The following is a 25,691-nucleotide window of genomic DNA, read 5'->3' on the forward strand; positions in this document are numbered from 1 at the left end:
GGGTAAATACCCAGTAGTGCAATTGCTGGGTCATAGGGCAGTTCTATTTTCAACATTTTAAGGAACCTCCATGCTGTTTTCCAGAGTGGCTGCACCAGCTTTCATTCCCACCAACAGTGTAGGCCTCTCCTTTTTTTTTTTTTTTAATCTTTTGAAAAATACACAGCTTTTGGGGTGCCTTGCTGCCTCAGTTGATAGAGCATGTGACTCTTGATCTTGGGGTAGTGAGTTCAAGCCCCACTTTGGGTATGGAGCCTACTTTAAAAAATGTTAAAAATTGAAAATACAGGGGCACCTGGGTGGCTCAGTGGATTGAGCCTCTGCCTTCGGCTTGGGTCATGGTCTCAGGGTCCTGGGATTAAGCCCCTCGTGCTCTCTGCTCGGAGGGGTGGGGGGAGGGGAGGGCTGCTTCCCCCATCCCCTGCCTGCCTCTCTGCCTACTTGTGATCTCTGTCAAATAAATAAATAAAATCTTTTTAAAAAATTGAAGATACAGCTTTTATTAGGGATAGTTTCAAACATGCAAAATTAGGCACATCAGTGTCTTCCCATTTCTGTTGTTCATGTACTCGTCATGTAGCTATAAGAACGATCACCTCAGGACCAATATTGCTGCCTGTAGAACTTTTCAGCCTTGGTGTTATTGACATTTGGGGCTGGATAATTGTTCTGTGTATTATGTGTGTCCAGTATGCACACAAGACAAGGCAGGACCAAAACCCAGTTCTGTCTGGTTTGACTAAAAGTATATTGAGTTGTTTTTGGATTCAGAATTTATTACTTACCTAGTGAAAGACATGTAGCCACTGGTGCCAGCCTGTAGTCCTTGTCTCACATGCCAAGAACAGCACTGAATAGAAAGAGGCCGATGACCTCCAGACTCCTGTTGCTGAGGAGCAACTCCTGTTGCTGTGTAGATGGTCACTAACTGGTTTCCTTTTCTGCAGCACTATACAGAGTGGGGAAGGGCAGGAAGGCCCAGACCTCAACAGAACCCAGGAGGTGATTGGAAACTACCGTATGAGGGGCACCTGGGTGGCTCAGTCAGTTAAGAATCCAACTCTTGATTTCTGCTCAGGTCATGATCTCAGGGTTGTGGGATCGAGCCCCATGCTGGGCATGGATCCTGCTGAATATTTCTCTCTCCCTCTGCTGCTCCCCACTGTGTGCTCTCTCTTTCTAAAATAAATGAACAGGAGCACCTGGGTGGCTCAGTGGGTTAAAGCCTCTGCCTTTGGCTCAGGTCATGATCCCAGCATCCTGGGATCGAACTCCGCATCGGGCTCTCTGCTCAGCAGGAAGCCTGCTTCCCTGTCTCTCTCTCTGCCTGCTTCTCTGCCTACTTGTGATCTCTGTCTGTCAAATAAAAAAAATCTTAAAAAAATAAAATAAAATAAATGAACAAATCTTAACAACAACAAAAAAATGATAAGAAAAAGAAGCTGTCTCATGAGAGTCTCATCGTGGAGATAGGGAGGCAAGCGGGAAGTGGCCTCTAAGACACTCCTAACAGGCTTCTGCCTCTCACAGTCTAGTAAGGTCACAAGACAGTCTGCCCACACTCAGATGAGCTGCAGTTCAAGTCTTTGCCAATGTGAGCTATGTGGACACATTCAGATGACCTCTGACACATTCAAGTGGACACATTCAAGGTTGTCAGGGCGTGAGGGCACAGCCAGCCCCCCACAGTGGAGGGCTGTTTCTGTGCACCATAGGGAGTGCAGCTGTAGATGTCGGCAGCGTCACCCCCCAAGATGGGATGACCGAAAATGACTCCAGACATCTCCGAACGGTGGAAGACCAAGTTCCACCCAGCTGAGAACCACTCCTCTAGAGCCCTAACCACTCCCCTCACCACACAATAGACTTCATCTGCAAATACGTCACTGTGTATTTCTTAGTTTTTAGATTTTTTAATGATTTTACTTATTTATTAGAGAAAGAGAGAGAAAGAACAAGCGAGGGAGTGGCAGGCAGAGGGAGAAGCAGGCTCTCTGATGATCAGGGAGCCTGACTCGGGGCTCCATCCCGGGACCCTGGGACCATGACTGAGCCTAAGGTAGACGCTTAACCGACTGAGCCACTCAGGCGCCCCTTCACTGTATATTTCTAAAATGAAGTTTCAAGAAGCATAAACAAGATATCATTATACCTGAAACATTTAATAATAATTCTTTTATGGCATCCAGAAACTGTTCAAATTTTTTTTTAAAGATTTTATTATTTATTTGACAGACCGAGATCACAGGTAGGCAGAGAGGCAGGCAGAGAGAGAGGAGGAAGCAGGTTCCCTGCTGAGCAGACAGCCTGATGCGGGGCTCGATCCTGAGCCAAAGGCAGAGGCTTTAACCCACTGAGCCATCCAGGCGCCCCCGTTCAAATTTTTTTTTTTTAAAGATTTTATTTATTTTCTTATTTTAGAGAGTGTGCACATGTGTGGGGGGAGAGGCAGAGGAGAGGCAGAGAATCTCAAGCAGATGCTTGAGACCCACACGAGACTCGATTTCTCTACCCTGACATCATGACCTGAGCCGAAACCAAGAGTCAGATGCTTAAGCAACGGAACCACCCAGGCACCCCCAAATTGTCCAAATTTCTTATTGTTTCATGCATATCATAATTTTTTACAGTGTTTTGAACTAGGATCCTAATAATTTGGGGTATACATCACAATGCTGTGATTCCTGTGTCTTTTAGATGTCATCGAATCCATAGATTTCTTGCAATGTTTTGGTTGCAGAAACTGAGTTTGTCCTATAGTGCTTCCTACAATCTGGATCTTGCTGATTGCATCCCTGTGGTGTTAAGGTCCTCCTTTATCCCTTCTGAATTTCCCATCAATTGGTCTCAGATCAAGAGGTCATTGAAGCCAGGTTCTGTTTGCTTGACAAACTATTTGATGGGTGGTATATGGCCTTCTTTATTTCAGGCACATATAATATTCATGGTTATTTGTCTTTTTGTCGTTTAAGCTGTGGTTGATGCTTAGTGCCTAGATCCAATCATTCGTTAGTGCTTATCAAATTGGGAGAGTCCAATCCATCATGTTCTTTATTACCGTCATACTTTTATTACTCATTCAAAGATGATGCACTTCTTCTTAAAACTTGGTCACTCAGAAGTACATTTGAATAGAAGAGCTAAGATAGAAACACCTGATTGTTTCTCTCTGACTTCCAGTTTTCCAAATGATGCATGAGATCTCTTGCATCCACCAATGCAGACAAATGAGGTTTTCAGTTTGTTTGGGATTTTGTTTAATAGTATTATGACTGGGTAGATTTTTTTTTTTTGAGATTTATTTATTTATTTTCACAGTGGGTGGAGGGAGAAGAACAAGCAGGTTTTGTTGTTGAGCTCAGAGCCTGACCTGGGGCTCAATTTCACAACCCTGAGATCATGACCTGAGCCGGAAACCAAGATTCAGTCGCTTAACTGACTGGGCCCCCACCACACACCCGCTGATGTGCCTGAACAGGTGGATTTAAACACACCTGATGGATTTCAATCCACTGAAGTTCTCATCTGCACTGATGTGCAGTGCTGATAAGAGTCTCTCTTGTCATCTTTGGCTGACAAGTCTCTCCAAGTTGGGTCCTGAGTCCTTTTGACAATTTCTGTCCTTTCTGAAAAAAGGATAATAAAACTTATACATTCACATCATTATTTTTGTCTTCAGTTTTGCTCTCCGATAGTGTTACTCAAAGTGTGGGCCTCAGGCAGCACCTGTACCAGCTGAAGAGAAAACCAAGTTGATGGGCCCTTGCTGGCCTGCTGAATTAGAATCTCCGGGAACGTGGCCTGGGGAACTAGTTTAACAAATTCTCCGGGTGATTCTTGCTCTAAAAAACTGAACTTAGAGCCTTGGGGTCACCTTCCTCGCTGAAGATCTCTAGCTCTTCGGGAATTTCTTGCCAGAGTAAGCCACCCCTCTCTTCTTACTGGATGGCAACAGAGGACACAATCATCCTCGAGGGTTATTTCCAATATTTTTTTTAAAATATTTTATTTATTTTATTTTTTTTTAAGATTTTATTTATTTATTTGACAGAAAGAGATCACAAGTAGGCAGAGAGGCAGGCAGAGAGAGAGAAAGAGAAGGAAGCAGGCTCCCTGCCGAGCAGAGAGATCCTGAGATCATGACCTGAGCCGAAGGCAGCGGCTTAACCCACTGAGCCACCCAGGCGCCCCAATTTCCAATATTTTTGAAACCACCTAAAGCCAACTGGTGGTTTGATAGATGAATAGTAAATCTGGAAATCTGGTTAATACCTCTTTGGATCCCCCCAAATACTGATCTGATGATATAAGAACTGATTTCCTTATTTTTAAGATTTTATTTTTAAGTAATCTCTACACCCAATGTGGGGCTCAAACTCACAATCCTGAGATCAAGAATTGCATGCCCTACGACCCCCAAAACAGATTTTCCTTAATGGCCTTATAAAATGGCCACGATGAGGAACGTCTGGGTGGCTCAGTGGGTTATGCCTTTGCCTTTGGCTTAAGTCATGGTCCCAGGGTCCTGGGATCGAGCCCCACATTGAGCTCTCTGCTCACTGGGGAGCTTGCTTCTCCCTCTCTCTCTGCCTGCCTCTCTGCCTACTTCTGATCTCTGTCTGTCAAATAAATAAATAAAATCTTTTTAAAAAGGTAAAAATAAAATGGCCACGATGAAAATTTCAGAAGAACTGTTCCAAAAATGTTTTGAGCAATGGTAGTATTAACATGTGCCAGGGCCTGCCATGGTTTACTGCTGACGCTTTTATTGCTTTTGAATTCCTAGGGTTGAGTGGTGTGGTGAGGTTATCTGGGTTACTTTGCAGAAATAAAGGATTATTTTTCTTTGGAAGTGTTCTTACCTCATGCTTGCTTACTTACTTACTGAAGAGTACTTATTCGTGGAGCAAGAATGGGCTTCCGTGGCAGCACACGGACTGCATGTAGTCCCTGTTGAGCACCACTACTGAGTCATTCCACAGAGCCCCTCCCCTGGCACTTAAATAGAGTAGGTTTAAAATGATTGCTTTTGGGGCACTTGGGTGGCTCAGTCCATTGAGTGTCTGACTTTTATTTTATTTTATTTATTTGACAGAGAGAGACAGATCGCAAGTAGGCAGAGAGGCAGGCAGTGTGTGTGTGGGTGCCGGGGAAGCAGGCTCCCTGCTGAGCAGAGAGCCTGATGTGGGGCTCGATCCCAGGACCCTCAGATCATGACCTGAGCCGAAGGCAGCGGCTTAACCATCTGAGCCACCCAGGCTCGCCTCGTTCTGTATTTTTTAATGTCCTGCTGCTGCAGTCCAGGCCAAAAGGGGCAGAATCTCTTGGGGGTAGGGGGACGAGGCTTCTGTGGTTTCGAAAGCTCCCCAGGTGATTGTCACGTGCAGCCAAGGCCAAGAATTTTGAGAGGTGAAGCAGAGAGGATGAGAAACTTGATTAAGATGTGAAATGAAACCCCTCAAGTGTCAGGCTCTCCTTTTTTCGAGAATAAGAGAGTGGATATACTTGTAGGCTATTGTTGGAAAGCTCGTTTCTGGCCCACACCCCCTGATATTATTCGGAGATTCACATTTCACCCCCAGAGAAGATGATCTGGTGAGTCTGCTCCTGTTTGTATGCTGGAGCAAGAACCCACCTGATGCTACTCCGGGAAAGATTTATTAGAGCATGTGGCGACATCAACTTGAGTGAGTGTTTCCTGATGCCATCCTGCACTGGCACCTGCGGAATAAGTCAAATATGAGATTTATAGGGGCTTGATAAAAGGTTTTATCTACGAGGTGGTATCATTAACTGTCAAACTAACTGAAAAGCTTTCAACATGAAGGCTATCCAAAGAGAGCAAAGTGAGCAGAGCGTGGGAAATGTTGAGCGACAGACGCGGCATACGATGAACAGGGACTTTAAAGTCCAGTAGGCCTGAGTTTGAAACTCAGCTCTGCCAAGCTCTGTGACCTTGGGGAAATTACTTAACCTCTCTGTGCACGGATTCTTACCTGCAAACCTGGCAGAGTGCCTGTGCCTGACACAAAGCAGGGTTTTACAAATGACTGTTTTAAAATTATAGGCAACGTATTGTTCCAATATCCGGAGATGAGATACTCACGATACTCATGAGTTCTTCATGCTAAGGAACATGCAGTAGGCAGACTAATGCACCCCCCACCCCGCCCCGGGATGTCTACATCCTAATTCCCAGAACCCAGGAACCTATAACGTCTTACTTGACTCGGCAAAAGGGATTTTGCAGATGTGATGAAGTTAAAGATGTCGGGATACAAGAGATTATCCCGGATCATCCAAATGCCCAGTGTAATCACAAGGGTCCTTTCAAGTGAGAGGAGCAGGCAGGGAAGGGAGAGATGTGACTGTGGCCAAGGTGGCCGCTGATGCAGTTGCTGGCTCATGAGACGGAAGGAAGTGGGCAGGGAGCCAAGGGATGCAGGAAGCTCTAGAAGTTGGAGGAGGCAAGGGAATGGACTTTCCCCTGGAGCCTCCAGAAGGAATGCAGTCTGGCTGATACATGGATTTTAGTCCACAGAGACCCACCTCAGACTTCTGACCCCCCAGATGAAGATAATATATTTGTGTTGTTTCAAGCCACAACTTTTGTGGTAAATTGTTATAAGGAGCAATAAGAAACTAATACAGAAGATGAAACCAAGTCTCTCTCTCTCTCTCTCTTTGAAGATTTTAAATAATCTCTACACCCAACGTGGGGCTTGAACTCACAACCCTGAGATCAGGCCGCTCACGCTCTACCGACAGAGCCAGTCAGGTGCCCCCGAGACCACCACCTCAACTAAATCTCTCTTTGGGCTTTCAAAGATTCTGGGGACAGATTTTACAAGATGAAGATCTTACTCTTGAGTCCATGCCATTCGAAATCAGTTCGTTAAAAAGTCTGAGGATTTTTAAATCCTCAGATGATGATTTGCTTGTGAGTGGGTTTCTCCATTCTGGCCTCAGATGGCTTTGCTGACTCACATGCCAGTCAAGCACATTTGTGTCACAGTTGCAAGGCCCGGGGTCAGTTCTCAGGACCCTGCAGTATTTGCTGCTGTATTGGGAAACTGCCTGGTGGCAAAGCAAGAAGGAAGGAAACTGGTTTTCAACATATCAATAGCCAAGAAAGAAAGTCGGCTCTTTAGGCGTATCAGAAGCGGTGTAAATCTGGTCAACTATTCTGGAAGACAATCTTCCAATTCTGGAAGATAATAATATCAAAAAACATGTACAAAAAAGCCTTGAAAATTCAAGTACCCTGACTCAGCAATTCTACTTGTAGGAAAATATATGGGACAACTGTATTAGTATGCATATCCTTCACCTGCTTAAAAAAATTCTTCCACGGTTCCCATAATTACTTATAGGATAACACTTGGGGAGACTGACAGGGGATTGCAGTAGGTAATTATTTCTGGCAGGTGTTTGTACTGACCGTAGCTTGGTCTAGACTTGAACCTGTGTTAGATTAACCTTGATGGTCGCCGAGCCACCTTTGTTAAATTTGATCTTTTCCATGATAATCACTGAAACAGTGATTGTGACTAACACTTCCAATGTTAAGTCAGTGTCTGCCCTTGAACGTTTATTACAAACTATCAGCCAATTTTGTGGCTTAAATTAAAAAATTTTTATGTGTAATTGAGCCATTAAGTGGTGAAAATTAGCTGTATTTTCCCGTAGCCAGTGACATTCAGATAATATGTTTGGCATGCAAAAGTTGTGAATCCAAATTATGCTCAAATCCAAGTGAGGAATCTTTATTCATTTTTTCCCCCTGCTGTATGTGTTTCAGTCATATGTCTGGACCCAAACCCCACCAAAGAGAGACCAAAATTTACACAATATTCTTGAGTGTGACGGTGGCTGCAATTGGAGTTTTGATTAAACTGCGCTACATGTGTGATTATTACTTGTAAACAGATGATTAGATATTAATTAGACAATAAGTGATTGTAAAGCACTTAGAAAATAAAAGTGTTTATAAATACCACTAAGTAATAGCAACAATAATTCTTTACTGACTACACAGCTGCTAATGTCAATAAGAATGATTTATTCCAGCTAAGGGCAACTTTAATTTATGCAAAAAGCTGCTATCATATCTGTTTTGCTAGAGCAAAACCAAATGTACTATACTTATAGCTGATTTTATCATCAGCATTTAGATAAATACATCTCACATAGGTAAAAACAACTTACCTCTTCTAGGACATTCTCAAACACAGGCACAACCATTGTGGCATGGTGTCTTTGAACGCTAAGAAATGGAGCCCGTGGGTGGCTCAGTGGGTTAAGCGTCTGCCTTCAGCTCAGCTCATGATCCCTGGGTCCTGGGATTGAGTCCCACATCGGGCTCCCTGCTGACAGAGAGCCTGCTTCTCCCTCTGCCCCTCGCTCTGTTCATGCTTTCTCTCCCTCTCTCTCTTGCAAAAATAAACAAATGAAATCTTTATTTTATTTTTTTTAAAGATTATTTATTTATTTATTTGACAGAGAGAGAGATCACAAGTAGGCAGAGAGGCAGGCAGAGAGAGAGAGGGGAGGAAGCAGGCTCCCTGCTGAGCAGAGAGCCCGATGCCGGACTTGATCCCAGGACCCTGAGATCATGACCTGAGCCAAAGGCAGTGGCTTAACCCACTGAGCCACCCAGGTGCCTGAAATCTTTATTTTAAATAAGAAAGAAAGGGAGCTATGACTTATGTCCAATATCGATTTCTTTTCAATGTAAGATATGAAATGACATTTTGTTAGTGACATCTGCATTTTTATGCATTTTTATGTCACGCTGGGTCTGTGCAGTTGTTCTCCAGCTTCTGAAAACTGTGCTTAGACTCAACACATTTTGGTCAAATGAATGAGCAGAAGTTAATTCTTTTTTGGTTATGATAGAAGCCAGAAAAAAAAAAAGAAAATCCATGTTAAGAAGAAAATAAAGCACTTTCATTTGATCTTCTTGATTTTGTTTTTTAAAAAATAAGTTTTGAGTGGCACCTGGGTGGCTCAGGTGGTTGGGTAGCTACCTTTGACTCCAGTCATGATCCCAGAGTCCTGGGATGGAGCCCCAAGTCAAGTTCCCTGCTCAGTGGGGAGTCTGCTTGTCCTCTCCCTCTGCCTCTTCCCTTGCTCATACGCTCTCTCAATATGTAAAAGATTTAAGAAAAACAAGTTTTGAAGCCATGAGTACTTTTTATGTCTATTATTCTTTTCCCAAATGGCTCATATAGGTCCCGGACCAGTATCAGCCTGGGGCCTGGACCACGGGTAAATCAGGCAATGCCTCCATGTTTATTTTCTCTCCTATGTAAATGCAAACATCTACAGTGAGTCCAGTTCCATGGTTTTGGAGATAGGAAATGAACTGAATGAATATAAGTGAAGAGTGCTTCACGTCACATGAATTCAATAGAAAAAACAGTGAAGGGGCTGGTTGGGATGACGAAATATGCACGAGATAGCCCAGCAGCCTTGTTAACGAAGCAAATATAACTAGATCGGAAAGCGAGGCAGTGTAGTTTGGTGGAAAACAGGGTTGAACTCAAGAGACCTGGATTCAAGTGATAGTTGGGCCCCTTACTGTGTGACCTTACTCGAGACACTTAACCTCTCTGATTCTGCTTGCTCATTTGAAAATATTAAAACCTGTCCATCTTGGAGTGTTATTATGATTCAATTCAATGTGTAAATATACCAAGTGAGAGGTAAAATGCTTTACACTGAAAAACATTTTTATCACCGTAATTTTCCTGAAGTAGGCGAAGATTTATGTATGGGCATAAGCCACATGTGGGAAACTGGGGAAGTATCTCAAACTAGAGCCATAAAAGTGACAAAATTCCATAGAACGTAATAATGGTTTCCAGGAAACGCTAAATTCTGTCAACTTTACCTTGCTTTTTCAATCTCCTTTCTTACTTTGTAATTAATTCCTTATTTGGCATATCTGAAGCAGTGAGAAAAAATGAGTGAGAAAGAGGAAGGAAAGATGGAAGAAGTAGTGGAGACAGGATCGACGGTAAGGAGGAAGGATTTGGAAAGAAGGAGGTTTATTTGACACACAGAGAGAGATCACAAGTAGGCAGAGAGGCAGGCAGAGAGAGAGGAGGAAGCAGGCTCCCTGCTGAGCAGAGAGCCAGACGTGGGGCTCGATCCCAGGACCCTGAGACCATGACCTGAGCTGAAGGCAGAGGCTTCAACCCACTGAGCCACCCAGGCGCTCCTACAAATAGCATTCTTGATAAATATTAAGAGTAGTATCATCTATGTAGGAGCATACAAACTGTAACTAAATTTTAAATTAGGAATATGGGTGGAGCTAATATTTTCTCTACAATGGATACAAAATTTCTAGCACACTGGCTTGATTAAATATTGAAAAATAAAATGGAAGAAAAAGGTATTTTTAAAGAGGAAAAAGCTTAAATGTAATGCCTACTTTAAAAAATAGGCTAATAGACATTTACATGGGATGTTATGGCACATTTGTATCCATAGGAGGATATAAAAGATATTTTGCTGTAAGAAATAGAAATTAACACTGTATGATGGGACACTGAACTAGTCTTAATTGGAGATCTCCCAGAAGCAGACCCTGAGACAAAAGATTCAAGTTCAGGTAGTTCATCTGGGGAATGAGTCCAGGCAACAGCCACAAGAGAGTGGGCAAGGGAGACAAGGAAAGGCAGGCAGGCAATGGAGGGTGTACTACCATGGCGGCAATTGGAACTTAATCCCACCAGGGAGCCATGGGAGTCCATGCAGAACATAGGATTTGGTCCTTCCACTTGAAGGCCAAGACCACTGGGGTGTTTATACTTTCATTCCTGTCAGTCACTGGCCAAGAGCTCTTAGGACTGTGGGCTGCTGAATTTCTGCCCCTCAGCCTTGCCCCCTTGGTGCTGTTGGGCGGGGGAGGGGGCATGTCCCCCAGGGCCAGAGAAAGCCCTCGGACAGAGAGATGAAGTTGCTGGCCGTTGTGGCCCGTGATGAGGCCTAGGGGGATCCAGCTCAGACAGCTTCTGCTCTGAAGAGATAAGTTTAGTTCTTCCCTGCAGATCTTTGGGAATAGTGTTTTCAATGATTTGATGTTGTTGAAGTGACAAACGCGACAGACGCTGGCAGGAAGAATGTCATTTGTAGGTCTCTTCCAAGCTGATGGGAAGATCCCTATGGCTTGGTTTCCTCGTCTGCAAACGTGGGGCGGGGAGGGGGCACTATTCATATCTGATTAGGTGTTGTGGGGCTTATAAGCAGCCCATGATAAGTACGGGGCATAGTGCTAGGAATGTAAGGGGTACCTGATAAATGGTAGAAATAAAGATGAGAGTGCTTGGGAGGGGCAGCCCTGATCTGACAAGGTCTCACCGAAGCCACGCCCTGCTTACAGAGGGAACAAGACTCAGGAGCGCTGTCCCCAAATGCTCCCTGGAGATTTTCTAAACAGCCCGCCTCCAACACATTCCCTCTATTTCTACTAACTGGAGATAGGACGCCACCAGCTTTGTCTGTCCCTCTCAGCTTTCTCGTTTCCTCTCACTGAGTCCCTTCCCTGCCTCTTGGTATTTGCTAGCACGCTAACGTCTATCTGCTTCACCCCGACCCCACACCCAGCCCTTCACAACTGTTTTCCTAACTATAGGGTAATAAATGCTCATCTTTTAAACACTTGTTATAGGTAGGAAAATATAAAAACAAAAGCAATTTTGCCCGTAATTCCACACATCTTGGTGTATTTCCCTCCAGTACTTTTATCTAAGCATGTACCTAGCCCATAATTGAGATCATTTTTTTGGTATCGTATTCTGTGGCATGCTTTTCCCACCTGACATATGTTATCATGTTCCCATAGCATTAGACTTTCTTCGAAAACATGACCACTAATGACAGTATAATACTAAATGGATGTTTTTAACCATCACTCCTATTGCTGCAAGTTGTCAATTTTTTTAGCCTGTTATAATTCATTCTGCATTAAGCATCTTTGTACACAATTATTTGAGTGCTTCTCTGAGTATTGCTTTGGGGATAAGTTCCCAAGCAAAATTCCTAGGTTAAAGGGCATGAATGTTCTAAAGGCTTGTTACCTTGTACTGGCAAATATCCTGCATGGAGGGTTTTTTAAGATTTTATTTATTTATTTGGCAGACAGAAATCACAAGTAGGCAGAGAGGCAGGCAGAGAGAGGGGAGGAGGAAGCAGGCTCCCTGCTGAGCAGAGAGCCCGATGCGGGACTCGATCCCAGGACCCTGAGATCATGACCTGAGCTGAAGGCAGAGGGGCAACCCACTGAGCCACCCAGGTGCCCCTTACATGGAGTTTTTTTTAACAGTGTTAACACATGTATAGATTTGTGTAACCATTACCATATCAGGATAGGGAACACTACTATCACCCCAATAACTTTCCTTCTGTCATCCCTTGATAATCAACCCCTCCCCCTTGGCATAACCCCAAGAGGGTTATGGGATACTTGATTCCATACTGTGGAATTAACTGGTCATTCTCAGCTAATCACCTTAATAGCATTAGAAAGCCTCCAAGTTAAAATAACTCCCGCAAGGACCCCACTAGACTCCAGGATTCTGCTAAATGGGTAGGTGAACAGGTGAGCTTCCCATTCTAGCGAAGGAATTAGAGGACCAATTAGGAACCAAGCTGGCAGCTCAGTGGTCCAGAACCCAGCGGGGTTTAGGGGATTAAGGGCTTTCCAATGGGACTGTGTGGCTCTAGACAGTGGCTCTCAAACTTTAGTATATGGCAGAGTGCCTCCAAAACCCAGAGATTTTATTGAAACACAGATTCCTGGTCTCCACTGCCTGAGTTTTCTGATTCAGTAGATCTGGGGTGGGGAGTAAGAATTTCTGACAAGTCCCTAGGGCTGCTGTTGCTACTCCTTTGGGGACCACACTTGGAGAACTGCCGCTGTAAGACAAAGATAATACTGAGATTAGATGAACAATATCATGCCCATATCACCCAGCATGGTGGAAAAGTCTCCTGAAAGTATTGCATGGTTTGTCTCTTTCAAGTTGAAGGACTTATTAGAGCTAAACTTGCAGCTTGAGGTGTTTTGTGTTTCCAGGAGGGCAGACAGGGCAGTCAGGAAAGGGTAGGAAGTGGGTCGGATGTTCCCTTTTCAGATGACCCAGTGTCACTGGAATTCTTGCAGTATTGGAGCTCTCCTTAAGCATAGGTAATAATGGTGTCATCAAGTGACATCGTTCTCATTTAAAGTGCCGGGATCTGTAAATGTCAAACTGTAAATCTATGCTGCAGAATCCTTTTTTTTTTTTTTTAAGGCTAGCTGTCTTTGCTTATTTGAGGAGTAATAAAAATGAAGCCCCTTATATTAGTATACTCCATTCTAATTTACAAAGTGCTTTCACATAGTATTTATTTGATCTCCCAAATTCCGTGAGGGAGGCAGGGCAGTATTTTTATTTCACCCTTTGGACTACTGGCTCTCCAGGTATGGTCCTTGGACCTGCAGCATTAGTATCACCTCTGCAGAACTTGTTAGAAATGCAATCGCAGGCCCCAGCCGAGACCTATAGAATCAGGACTTGAGGGGCCAATAATTTGCATTTCCAACAAGCTCCCAGCTGATGCCGATGTTGCTGCTGCTGGTCCTGTACCACACTTGGATGAAAACAACTGCTATATATTAAAACGAAAGATCTAGAAGCCCAGGGACTTAAGAGGACTCCTACCAAGGTGATTTTTCTGTGCTACGACATTTGCTACATCCTGGCTCCTCCCCCATGTCCCCTGCAAATCTTTCCAATCCCCACAACTCTGCTTTTGAGTTTGAGGTCCCAACAATTACTCTAAATTGCAGTTTCCTCACCTGTGAAATGGAGCTAATAATAGGATTGACTTCTTTGGGTTCCAGTGAGGATAAAACAAAATTTGGGTAAAGATACTTAGCACTGTGCTGGTGCTTAATAAATTCTAATAGTTACCATGAGTTTTATTAATGTTACCGGAAGTGTGATATTTCACTGGAATGAATAGATTAGTAAGTTCTTTCAGTGTGTTTCTTCAGAGTACCCCTCTTAAAATGGGACTATCCGTGGATGATTTAGACATTAAGGCACATCTGGAATGTTTCTGTGACCGCCATGAGCTTTTGGCTGAGAGCAGGGTGCTTAGGAAATAGAACTCACGAGCAGGGGAGCAGAGGAATAAGAGACCAGTTAATGGAACAGTGCATTGAAAGGCAGACAACGGCAACAAGAGGTCATTGAGGAAACGCAGAAGCGGGGAGAGGGAGAGAAGTGTCTGAGGGAGGAAGCAACTGGGAGGGCAGTCAGAGGTGGGAGGCAGGTTGTAAGAGAATCTACCTCCTTCAAAATTCCTCCCAGGGTAGCCCAAGGGGTAGGTTCTGGGGCTGCACCAGGCCTGGGACGGGGTGGGGGAGGACGAGGGCTGTCAGTGCTCTTGTTGTAGTCAAGGGGATGAACACTCAGGTGCCCACAATAAATGCCCTGAGAGGTCTTCCGAGGCTAGCCGACAATTGAGGGCACAGGGAGTTGGGGCCCAAATGTTGATTTGTCTTCAGGGTGATTCCTATTCAGCAAAATTCTGACTATAGCACATCAAACACTCATGCCAGGGAGGTGGTCCTTTAGTGCAGGTCTGTTATGTTCTTCGTCTAGTAGCCCTGGACTCCTCAGGAAGCGGTTTTATCTTATCTGGGTAGTGCAGCGCGGGTTCCACGCCCCGCGTGGACAGGGACCTTTGCAACTGAATTAAACAGAAGAAACAAAAGCAGCAAGTTCGGGCCCCGTGGGCACGGCCGGCCAGCCAATGGGGCCCGGCCGCTTCCCGGCGGAGTGGTACTATGATGACAGTAGCCAACCAGCGCGCTCCATGCAAATGAGGTACTGTATCCCGCACCCGCCGCTCTAGTGCCGTCTGGTTGTTATAGTGATAAACTGAGGCCTTGCCTTTTGGCTTTTCCGGAGAAGGAAACGGGTGGGGGACTCGGGGGGTTAACCTCTTCCCCCAGGGAAGTCAGAAAGAAGGGGCGAAGAAGGGGGATGGGTGAAGAAGAGAAAAATACGTGACAAAGAAAACATTCTCTGCCTGGGAGGAGACTCACAGAGGGTGTAGAGCTGGAGGGAGCATTCGCTGGCCATGCCAGTACTTACCACTGATGCTGAGTCAGAAACAGGTATCCCAAAATCCCTTTCCAATGAGCCTCCCTCAGAAACCATGGAGGAAATAGAGCACACATGCCCACAGCCTCGACTGGTAAGTAAAGACAAAGGATGCAAATGTTATGCTTGGCTATGGCACAAAAGAGTTCCTTATGCGCCTGCAGCCGGCGAGGAAAACGATGCTTGGAGGATTTTCATGTAAATGAGAATGGAGCTACTGCCTAATCCTTCTCAGCTGTTTATACTTAGCTTCTATACCGGGGCGCTGCTCTCAGCTTACAAAGCATTATTGTATTGGCTGGGTAGGAAACGGGCTGCTTGGGCTATGCTGTTTTTCTGCCTTGGGAGGAGGGGATGGCCTTTTTCCTTTTAGGTGTATTCTCGTCCGAAGGTAAAAATCTTACAGTGCGTTTTTAAAAATGGTATTCTCTTCGCAAAGCTTGAGACGAGTCCGTTGCTAAGTTCTAAATTCTAGCTGAGAAATGATTTGGTGCCCAACTCATTTTGGTGCCCAGTGCCAATTTTGGAAAAACGAAAACGATAAGGAAGCCAAACTTCCCCGATTCGTCTGAAAATTTCAGAATGAATAAGTAAAAGAGTCCCTCGGTGATGTATTCAGAAATAAGGCGCCTTTTGAATGAATCCGAACATTTCCGGACCGTTGCGGGGACGGTTTGTCTTCAGGTAGTGGGAACCCAGGGGAAGCGACATTGACTACTTAGAAAGGGCTTGTATGCCTTTAATAACGAAAGTGTGGAGACGGGGCACTCAGAGCTTCCTTCCGTCTCAGTGACTGGTATCCCAAATTTGATCCGTTTCTCAGCCACTGGGCATGATTATTTAAGCAGGCGTGGAAGATGGTTCTCAACGACCTCAGCGTATATCCTCAAGGAATCAAACACACCAGATGGGGGGTGGGTTCTCTGTGGCCTGAAGTCTTGGGAAACTTGGGAGAGACCTCCCTTTGCACCCTCAAGTCAAAGTGGCAGCTAGTTAGGGCTATCCTTTTTGTAACAATTCCCCCAGTTAAGAGGTGCCATGTTTTGATTGGCTGTGGAGTTTGACCCTGGGAAGAGGCTTTTAAAAGTATTTAGTGATGTAGCATTTTCTTTCAACTCCCTGAATGAGAGCTCAGATTCCAAGACTGGCCCACCATGCAACTGCTGTTTCTTCATAAGCGTTACAAAGGTTCAAAGGCCGACTTAGAACAACTTCCCAAAACATGAAAACGAATTTATATTAAAGTGCTGTGGGCTTTTCACTGTTTTTATTTTATAAAATATATCTTCTTCGGGCAGTTTAACATGAACTTCTCTCTAGCACCCAAGCCACTTACAGGATGGTGTGTGTGTGTGTGTGTGTGTGTCGGTTCAAATTTGCATCACATACCATCCCAACAGGTAAAGGGCAGAGGAGAGAGAGGCAGCATCAGTTCCAGCTTGTGCATTTGTCTCTCCTGCCCACCCCTTTTCCTTCCTTTTTCGCCTTTTAACTATTCTGCCCCTTGGTTGCTTCTGCCCCAAGAGGGTCAGCAGAGGAAATCAAGAGAAGGAAGACCGTTGAAGTACCTTGCACTCTGACTTGTGACATCTCATCCTGGACATGATTCTAAAGAACCCTGAAAAGCTGGCAGTGTTACACCTCCAAGTCCCCGCTGTTCTAGAAATGAGAAAACTGAGGTTCAGAGCAGGTACGCAACTTCCCTAGAGTCATGTTGCTTCCAAGGGTTAGAGCTGCGGTTTGGACCCAGAGGTCTACACCCACCAAGTGGAAGATCTTTCCCTGCAGCACACTCTGGAGTGGGGTACATTCCCTTCCCATCTTTTATGAAAGCCTAACTTAAAGTAGGAGTGTGTGTGTACAAAAGTCGAACTGTGAAAGAGATGGCTTCCATGTACATTTGATGAAAACTTTCCATGTTGTCCATCATTATCACGGTCTACTGAAATTTTGCTGCTTATATAGGGACTGTAGCCAATTTATAAACCCTTACTCAATTTTTAGAATCACCTTTTCTCAGCCAACTTTATCACTGTAGGGGTATATTCTAAATTTAGTTGTACACTTCGGGACATGACTTTCCTTTGCTAATGATTTGACTTGAATAACGCACATGCTACCTACTTAGTAAGAAAATTTGTTGATGGAGAGAGTGACAAGTGAAAATCTTAAGTAGCATTTCTTTTTATGGTTTTTAGTAGTTCCTGTTGATCTTTAGCTTTGCTAATACCTTCACATTTCAGATTGGATAAATTCTTTGTTTCTCCCAGCTCCCACCCATGTTGCTCAGAGTCACGCGTGGGTTACTGCCCCGTAGCCATTAGCCCGTGTGGCTGATGAGTTCCAAAGTTACTTAAAGTTCATGAGAGACTCAACAGATATATCCCTTCAGAGGACAGGCTCCGTTTCGCACTTGTTATCAAAGTGGAGTTCATATGGTTTAGAGGAAACAGGATTCAATGATAAAATGTTAAAAAAAAAAAAAAAAGAGTAGCAGTTGCCAAAATGGATCTCATTGTATTCGCTGTGGCATGCACTGGCTCTCCAGACTGTGACTTTACCTGGGGAGAGCAAAATGGAAACTTCTGGGTATATAAAGGGCCATTAAGCTTCACTGCAAGTGTGGAATGTGAACTTATGTGCTGATTGTCATTGTCTGGGTACAAGTTTTATTTAAGTCTCAGCAGTTGTGTCAAATGCCCCTTTCGTGATGAACTGTGCTCTCTTTTAAGCTTGGCACTTGGAAAGGCGTGTACAGTGGCTCTCTCTCTACGTGCATTTGCCTATATATTTTCAGCTAAGGTTGTTTGTTGTGATCCTAACTTGCGTGTTGATCGAGTACCTACTACTCGCTGAGTCCTCAAATGGTTTGTGACCTAGGGATTCTAGAAGAGACTGACACATAAACAGACACTTTGTCTATGAGTTGATATGGACACCATGTGCTCAGAGGTGTGTTAGCAGGTACGGTCAGGGCAGAAAGGAGTGTGCTGACCTCCTTGTGAGTCAAAGTTTGCTTGGGGGATGTGGATTGGAAACCTATCCATTCATCAGTGTATCTCTGGTCTCTGATATGGAGCCTGGGATAGCCCTTTAAGGAATTGAAGCGGGCAGCGGGCATGCATAAATAAGCAGGGTTTGGAAGCAATCTATATTTTAGATCCTTGTAACTAGCAAATTGATAAGGACATTGAGGATGCATTGCAATCATGTTCAAGGAGAAATTTTTCCTGAAAGGACTACTTATAGTTTTTCCACCTGCCTTATTTTTCATTGGAAAGAAAATGTCAGAAAGGAGAGGAGTAAATAGAATTAAGTAACACTGGTAAAGAAATTAGAAAAGAGGGCTCCTGGGTGGCTCAGCCGGTTAAGTGTCTGCCTTTGGCTCGGGTCATAATCTCAGGGTCCTGGGATTGGGCCCCACGTCAGGCTCCCTGCCCAGTGGGGATTCTGCTTGTCCCTCTTCTCCTGCTTATGCATGCTCTCTCTCTTGCTCTGCTCTCTCTCTCAAATAAATAAATAAAATCTTTTAAAAAATGAATTCGGGCTCCTGGGTGGCTCAGTGGGTCAAGCATCTTCATGATCCCAGAGTCCTGAGATCGGGCCCCACATTGGGCTCCCTGCTCAGCAGAGAGCCTGCTTCTCCCTCTCCCTCTGCTTGCTGCTCTGTCTACTTGCCCTCTCTCTCGCTCTCCCTGTCAAATAAATAAATAAAATCTTAAAAAAATAAGAAAAAGGGGCGCCTGAGTGGCTCAGTTGTTAAGCATCTGTCTTCAGCTCAGGTCATGATCCAGGGTCCTGGGATCAAGCCCCGCATCAGGCTCCTGGCTCAGCAGGAAGCCTGCTTCTCCCTCTCCCCACTTGTATTCCCTCTCTAGATGTCTCTTCTTCTCTGTCAAATAAAATTAAAAAAAAAATAAGAAAGAAATTAGAAAAGAAATGACAGAAAACTACTTAGGTTTTCTAATAAAGCTTTTATCTTAGGATGTAATCTAATACCCTTAGTACTTTACCATGGTGTTCAGGTTTGGGATGTTTCTGAGACCTCTTCTTTCTTTCTTTCTTTCTTTTTTTTTTTTTTTTTAAAGATTTTTCTTTATTCAACAGACAGAGATCACAAGTAGGCAGAGAGGCAGGTAGAGAGAAGGGGAAGCAGGCTCCCTGCTGTGCGGAGAGCCTGATGCAGGGCTCGATCCCAGGACCCTGAGATCATGACCTGAGCCAAAGGCAGAGGCCTAACCCAGTGAGCCACCCAGGCACCCCGAGACCTCTTCTTTCTATTGTTAAAGTACTTATTCTTGATCCTTGACTTGTTACCCCTTCTTTGCTCTTTACTTGCTTAAACATGATGCAAGGTGACTCCTAAGCTTCTCTGCCAAGAAGAGAAGCTGAGTGGCCATGGGCAGTATGAGGTAAGAGCACTCAGGAGACCCAGTTCCTGAGTGATGAGGGCACTCTGTGGGCAAGGACAGCGTCCTCATACTGCCCCAACTCTCAGATTGTGCTAGACAAATCCTCTGGGCCCAGCGGATACCCCGTAAACCCTCTCTAACATGGCCCAGCCACCCTGGCAACCGTCTGCTTATGGATTTGGTTAATGACCTTGTCAGATTCTTCTAGGAGCGCCATGTGTTGTGGGAAGGAAGTTGTAATTCTAACTTGCAGTGGTCACTTCCGTGAAGATGGATGTACCACCGATCAACTGAGAAGGCCTTGGAAATAAAAAAGCGCTCGTTCGATATGCCACGTTAGCAGGAGTTCATTCCAGGCTTTACTTCAAAATGGAGCAGAGCCAAGAGACTGCTGTTGTGCAGAAGGTGCATTATGTCAGTTGGGAGGTAGGACGCGTACCCGCTACCGCTCAGGAAGATGGCTGGATTTCCAGAGACGTCAGTGGCTTCCTTTACTAGTATCACCATCTATTTAACCTCTCAGGGCAGCATGTATTTTAAAAGGGAAATACTTAATGTACTGTGTTGGTGGAAAAAAAACCGTGAGTTTCCTTGGGCATTGACTGGTCAACTGGAATTCTGCCCAAGGTTATTATTAGAGCTCTTCCTGTTGGTCTCACTCCAAATGCAACTTCCATTTCTTGCAGATCAATACCAGTCAGGCGTATGGAGCATGGAATCAGCGAATTGGTTTCTTCTATTCTTTTAAGTTTGTTCTGTCACCATCCCTCCAGTACCCCCCCCCCCCAATTTGCCTGATGCTGAAGTCCTTACGGAGGAGAGAAATCTAAATCAGTAAAAAGATGGGGAGGTTCTTCGTTTCACTTTGGTGATTGCGGGTACAGCAACGAGAAGGGTGGGTGTGTCTTCATGCAGGCAGTGCGGAGGATTGAAAGCTTTCAGTGATGTGGGACTTTGGTACCTGAGAGAAAGCTCAGTCCCCTCTCAGCAGGACCCAGGTAGCCAGCTGGTGAGCGACTTGCATGTACAGCAATGCCCCAGGGGCTGTGGGGAGGAATGAAAGAAGTAATCCACCCTCCCTGCCCCGGAAAATCATTCCTGTACAACAGAAGACCGTAGTTTGGTATGTGGAAACCTGCCAGGATGCTGGAATCCCTTGTAAGCGGGGTTTTTTGTTGTTGTTCTTTGTTTGTTTTTGTAAATTTGACTTTTTTTGGTAAATTTGACTTTAATGTGTTGAACTTCACACAACTTTTAAACTATATTTTATCCCAGGACCCTGGGATCATGACCTGAGCCGAAGGCAGAGGCTTTAACCCACCGAGCCACCCAGGCGCCCCTAAATGAAATTAATTTTAATAATACATTTTCTTTAGCCTATGATATCCAAAATATTATCATTTCAACATTCACCAATATCAAAATAATGGATGAGGTATTTTTATTCTTTTTTTTTATACCGAGTCTGAAATTAGGAGTATATGTTGTACTTAAAACACATCTAAATTCTGACTAGCCAGTTTCAAGGGCTCAGTAGCCATAGATGGCTTTAGAGGGAGCTCAGACACCTGCACAGGCCTGTAGAGGATGAGCTCAGAGAAGCCACAACGACAAATACATTTTCTGTTGCCTGGCGCACACATACACACATATATTTACTTGTAGTGAAGAAACCATTTCACTTCATATTTTACACTCTTGATATTCCCTTTTGCCCTTTTGGGGTTTGGTTAGGAGGCTAACCAAAGGAGGCTAATGAGAATTATATTAAATTTGAAGTTCTGGATGGGGAAGGGGAGAAAGAGAGAACAGGATGACTATGGGAGACACTAAGGAGATCAACACCCCAGGATTTGATAACTGAGTCTGAGGGTTGGCCAGTATCGAGGAAGACTCCATTTTCTGGCTTCCTCAAGTGGGCACCAGCACTCAGGCATGAGTATCAGGGGGCAGTAGTTTGTAAGAGTTCTGTTGGGGATGACATGGAAACTTCCACTTGGAGGTGTCTAGGCAGTGTTTGCTTTTGGAACTCAGGAGAGAGTTTGGAGATGGAGATCTGGGAGATGTCCGCATGGAGGAGATGGAAATGGAATTGAAGTAGTGAAATTGATGGGAACATAATTGAGTCACAGTCTTTGGACTAAGAAAATGGTAATGGAAGTGGTTAGCTAGCAAGAGCGCCTCAGGATAATCCTACTACAGGGTAGTTCTAGAAGATAACTGACCCTGAGCCATGCTATCAGGTTCTTAGAAAGGAGAAAAATAGAAGAGCTGTAATTAAAGTTATTAGAAGTCTCCTTATATCTGCCTGTCTCTACGTGAAATCTGGTTAAATTAATCTACTTGATCCCAGAATCTTTTCAGAATGGAACCCTGAGGAACACTATTTAAAGAGCCAGTAGAGGTAGGATCATGAAAAGAAGACAGGCCAAGAGCAGGATAAGTTCTGTGGTGGGAATGTCCAGTAGAAGCAAATGCAACAGAGAGATTAAATGAGATAATGAGGAAAAGTGTCCTTTGGATTTAGAAAGAAGAAGTCAATGGTGGATGTTTCGGAGATGTGACGGGAGCAGAGGCCAGAGGGCAATGAGTTGAGGAGGCCTTGGAAGGTGGGGAGGTAGAAGCTTGCCTGAGAGGGTAAGCAGATAGAATATGTAGGATCCAAAGGTGAATAAATCAGGATTTAGGGTTGAGAGAGGCTAGCCTTTTTCTCTTCTTTTTTTCCTTCTATATATCCTCCTTTGGTTCCATTCTTCCTTCCATCCAGTGTGCCAAGGCTTTTGGTTGGCTCATTCTTGTAAGATGGTAGTAACTTGTACTTGAGTATAAATGGCATAGAGGAAACAGGAGAAAGTGAAAGCGATAGGGGGAAAATGAGGAAGGGAATGAGCTTTGGGCTAAAGACGTTGGATTCCAGTGAAAGTGGAAGAATTGGCTTCAAGCAGGATATGAGACACTTCTTTCACTTGATGGTGAGGAAGCTGGCAAGGATGTTTTGGGTAAGAAGTTTTAAAGGGAGAGTGTATTGAATGTGGAAAGCCTCTCTCATCTGATAGCTTCAGTCTTCTCTGTGAAGGCAGCGGTGAAGTTAGTGGCTGGGTTCTGGCGGGTACGAAGTATAAGTATGGGATAGCCTGAGAAGTTGGGTCCAGCCCCAGGGTTTTCCTCTCCAGAAGCTTCCAGGCTAGGCCTAGGGCTAGGGAAGGGTGGGGAGGCTAAGTGGCTCCTGATGAGATGCCGTTCTGGTGAGAGGGAATGGCTCCATTCCATTATGGCTCCTGGGGCTCCATACCAACTCCCAAGATCAAGGCAGATCTAGATTGGGAGCTCCTGGGGGGAACCTGGGCTGGTCCACAGTGGAACTGCTGGGGCCTGGCAAGACAAGTATGTCGCAACCTGGTCTTTGCTCGCTGGAGCCCACAGTCTCATTCGGACTTGAGCTTTGCTGTTGACTTACTGTGTGGGCTTAAGCCAATCGCTTCTCTCTGGACCTCCATTCTGTCACCCACCACAGGCTGAAGAGATGATCTTTCCCAGCTCCAAGATGGTGACTGTAGCTTCCCCAGCCATGGAAGATGCTCCAGCCCAGTGCGCCCTGTTTGCTCTCCTATTCCTTTCACAAGTCAGGACCGCCCCACTCCTCCCCTGCTTTTGGTTTTCTCCATTTGGGGTACAAAGAGGTTGAATGATCTACGGCAGGACACGTCGGCTAAATATGAGTAACAAGCTCTGGAACCCCCTATGAGTGTTGTACAAACCTGTTGTCTCCCACTTTATTCTTCAGCTCCTTCTTCAGAAAGGTTGAACGTGTTCTGAATCCCATGCTGAACATTACAGTCATCGTTCAAAGAAACCTACATTGAATCTCTTCTCAATGCGAACAATAACCCTCCTGACTGATCTTGTAATACTCAAGTGCGAAATCTGGGGTTTTCTCTGAGGCCTGGCAGTGTGGCATTGGGTGCTGGGGGCCTTCCCCTCTCTAGCCACCTACACTTACTGCTTCTGGTTGAAGTCCAAGGTGGCTCAGGCCATAGGCTTGAAACTCTTGAATTTTTTGCTCAGGCCCACACAAAGCTTCTTGGTGCCCCTCGGTTAAAAAAAAAAAAAAAAAAAAAAATAGGAAAAAAATTTATTCCCTTTGATGGCTGGGGGTGAGATGAAAAGGAGAAAGCAAGAAAGATAGGGGCAAACCAAGTCATTGCAAGCTACACCTATTTTCTTACAACAATCTCCCAGGTGACAGCCTCTACCTTGCGAGGATCTGATTACCCGTTGCCGGCCTCAGACCATAGCATTATTGTTTTAACATTTCTATCTTCCTCTTTATCCCAGCATGAGACAGGTTGTGTGGGAGCCTGGGGAAGCTGACCCTGCTTGGGGATAAAGAGACAGTTGAACACTAAACAATCTTGAAGGCACACTTGAAAACACAGTGATTAGAAAATAAAGCTGCAAGCCCGGTTAGTGTACGCCTGTGTGATAATGTGCCGGGCCACACGGGGCCGGCCCAGCCAGCCAGCTTCATTTTCATATTCTCTCTGCCCTCCTGCCCAAGTCTCTGACTTGGTGTTTTTGTTTTCCACTTAGGAATTCATGCACGTTGAACCTGACATCCGTGTAACGGCGTGCTGATGTCTCTTTAAAGCGGGCATTTAAGAAGAATAACAATAATAATAATGGGTTCATAGAAGCATCACGAATGATGTCGAGATCCTGTTCCTCGTACACGCAGGCTTCTGGGCGCATCTCTGGTGTGCCTGATAGTGACCGCAGGCCCAGTCACGTGATACTGAGTTCTCTCAGACCTCCGCGTTATTTAGTTACAAGGGAATTGTTGTATACTGGGCTGAAGACTAGGGGTCTCCCTCATTGTCCTCTGGGGGCGAGTGGGGGAGTAGTGTACACTTAGGTACTGGTGATGGGAGCCCTCTCCATGTTCCCTCGTCTAACCAGGCTGCAGACTGTGAGGGAAGAATTACTGCTCCCTGTGTGATAAATAAGGAAACCAAGAATTAAGAAATTCCCAAAAGGTCAAGTACTAACAGATAAAGCTGGGCTTTAAAGTGAGGGGTTTTGTTTGTTTGTTTGTTTAGATTTTATTTATTTATTTGACAGAGAGGGAGAGACAGCGAGAGAGGGATCACAAGCAGGGAGAGTGGGAGAAAGAGAAGCAGGCTTCCTGCCCAAGAGGGAGCCCGGGGCAAGGCTCGATCCCAGGATCCTGGGATCGTGACCTGAGCCGAAGGCAGCCACTTAATGACTGACCCACCCAGGCACCCTTAAAATGAGTTTTGTCTAACTTCTAAAGCCCCCATTTCCACCACACCAGCTCCCCAACATCAGTGAGCAGAGAATCACCTACTCATGCTTCCATGTGAGTCAGAAGCAAGAGGTTTTTGCGTACACTTTTTAAAAAGATTTTATTTATTTATTTGACAGAAAGAGAGAGAGAGAAAGAGATCAAAGTAGGCAGAGCAGCAGGCAGAGAGAGAGGAGGAGGCAGGCTCCCCGCTGAGCAGAGAGCCCAATGCGGGGTTCAATCCCAGGACCCTAAGATCATGACCTGAGCTGAAGGCAGAGGCTTAACCCACTGAGCCCCCCAGGGTCCCCACTGTGTGTTTCGCTGTCCTGTATCACATGGTCTGCCTTCAGGACCAGGAATGGAAACAATTTAGATGGCTAGGCTCTTGGTAGTAAATTGAGAAATTCGAAGTAAATATTTTTGACCTGGCAAGTCTTCTCCTAGTAAAGTTGGCTACAAAAGACGAGTATTAGGATGATCTCAGCAGCATAATTCATAGTAACTCCAACTGGAAATGACCCAAATCCCCAGGGGTAGTAGAATGCATTAATTGTTGTATTTTCACACAATGAAATGCTCCACAGAAATGAGAAAGGAGAATCCAAAACCACCTGCAAAAATACGGATAAATCTCACAAACATAATATTGAATGAAAGAAGCCAGATGTAAGAGAATACACACCACATATTTTCATGATCTATTAAGAATTTTAAAAGTAGGCACACCAGTCTGTGAATTTAGAAGTCAGGACAGCAGGAGGAGCTCAGGACGGATGCTGACTTTGGTCAGTTACTTGATCTGGGTGC

The 25,691-nt window shown here is 44.8% G+C and overlaps 1 protein-coding gene across 2 annotated transcripts in view; it reads left to right on the forward strand.

Annotated features, from left to right (window-relative positions):
* PCYT1B (phosphate cytidylyltransferase 1B, choline) overlaps nucleotides 1–25,691 on the forward strand; it is a 121,034-nt gene that overhangs the window by 11,477 nt on the left and 83,866 nt on the right. The window contains exon 1 of one of the 2 annotated variants that reach the window (XM_059384899.1): nucleotides 14,915–15,261. The exons of the other annotated variant lie outside the window; for it this stretch is intronic. Coding sequence (XP_059240882.1) covers nucleotides 15,145–15,261 — 117 coding nt within the window. The 5' untranslated portion in view covers nucleotides 14,915–15,144. Of the gene's footprint in view, nucleotides 1–14,914; nucleotides 15,262–25,691 lie in introns of those variants that run through there. 2 annotated transcript variants of the gene reach the window in all.

This window comes from Mustela nigripes, chromosome X (genome assembly GCF_022355385.1).
Source record: "Mustela nigripes isolate SB6536 chromosome X, MUSNIG.SB6536, whole genome shotgun sequence".
In the NCBI taxonomy this organism is placed as follows: Eukaryota; Metazoa; Chordata; class Mammalia; order Carnivora; family Mustelidae; genus Mustela; species Mustela nigripes.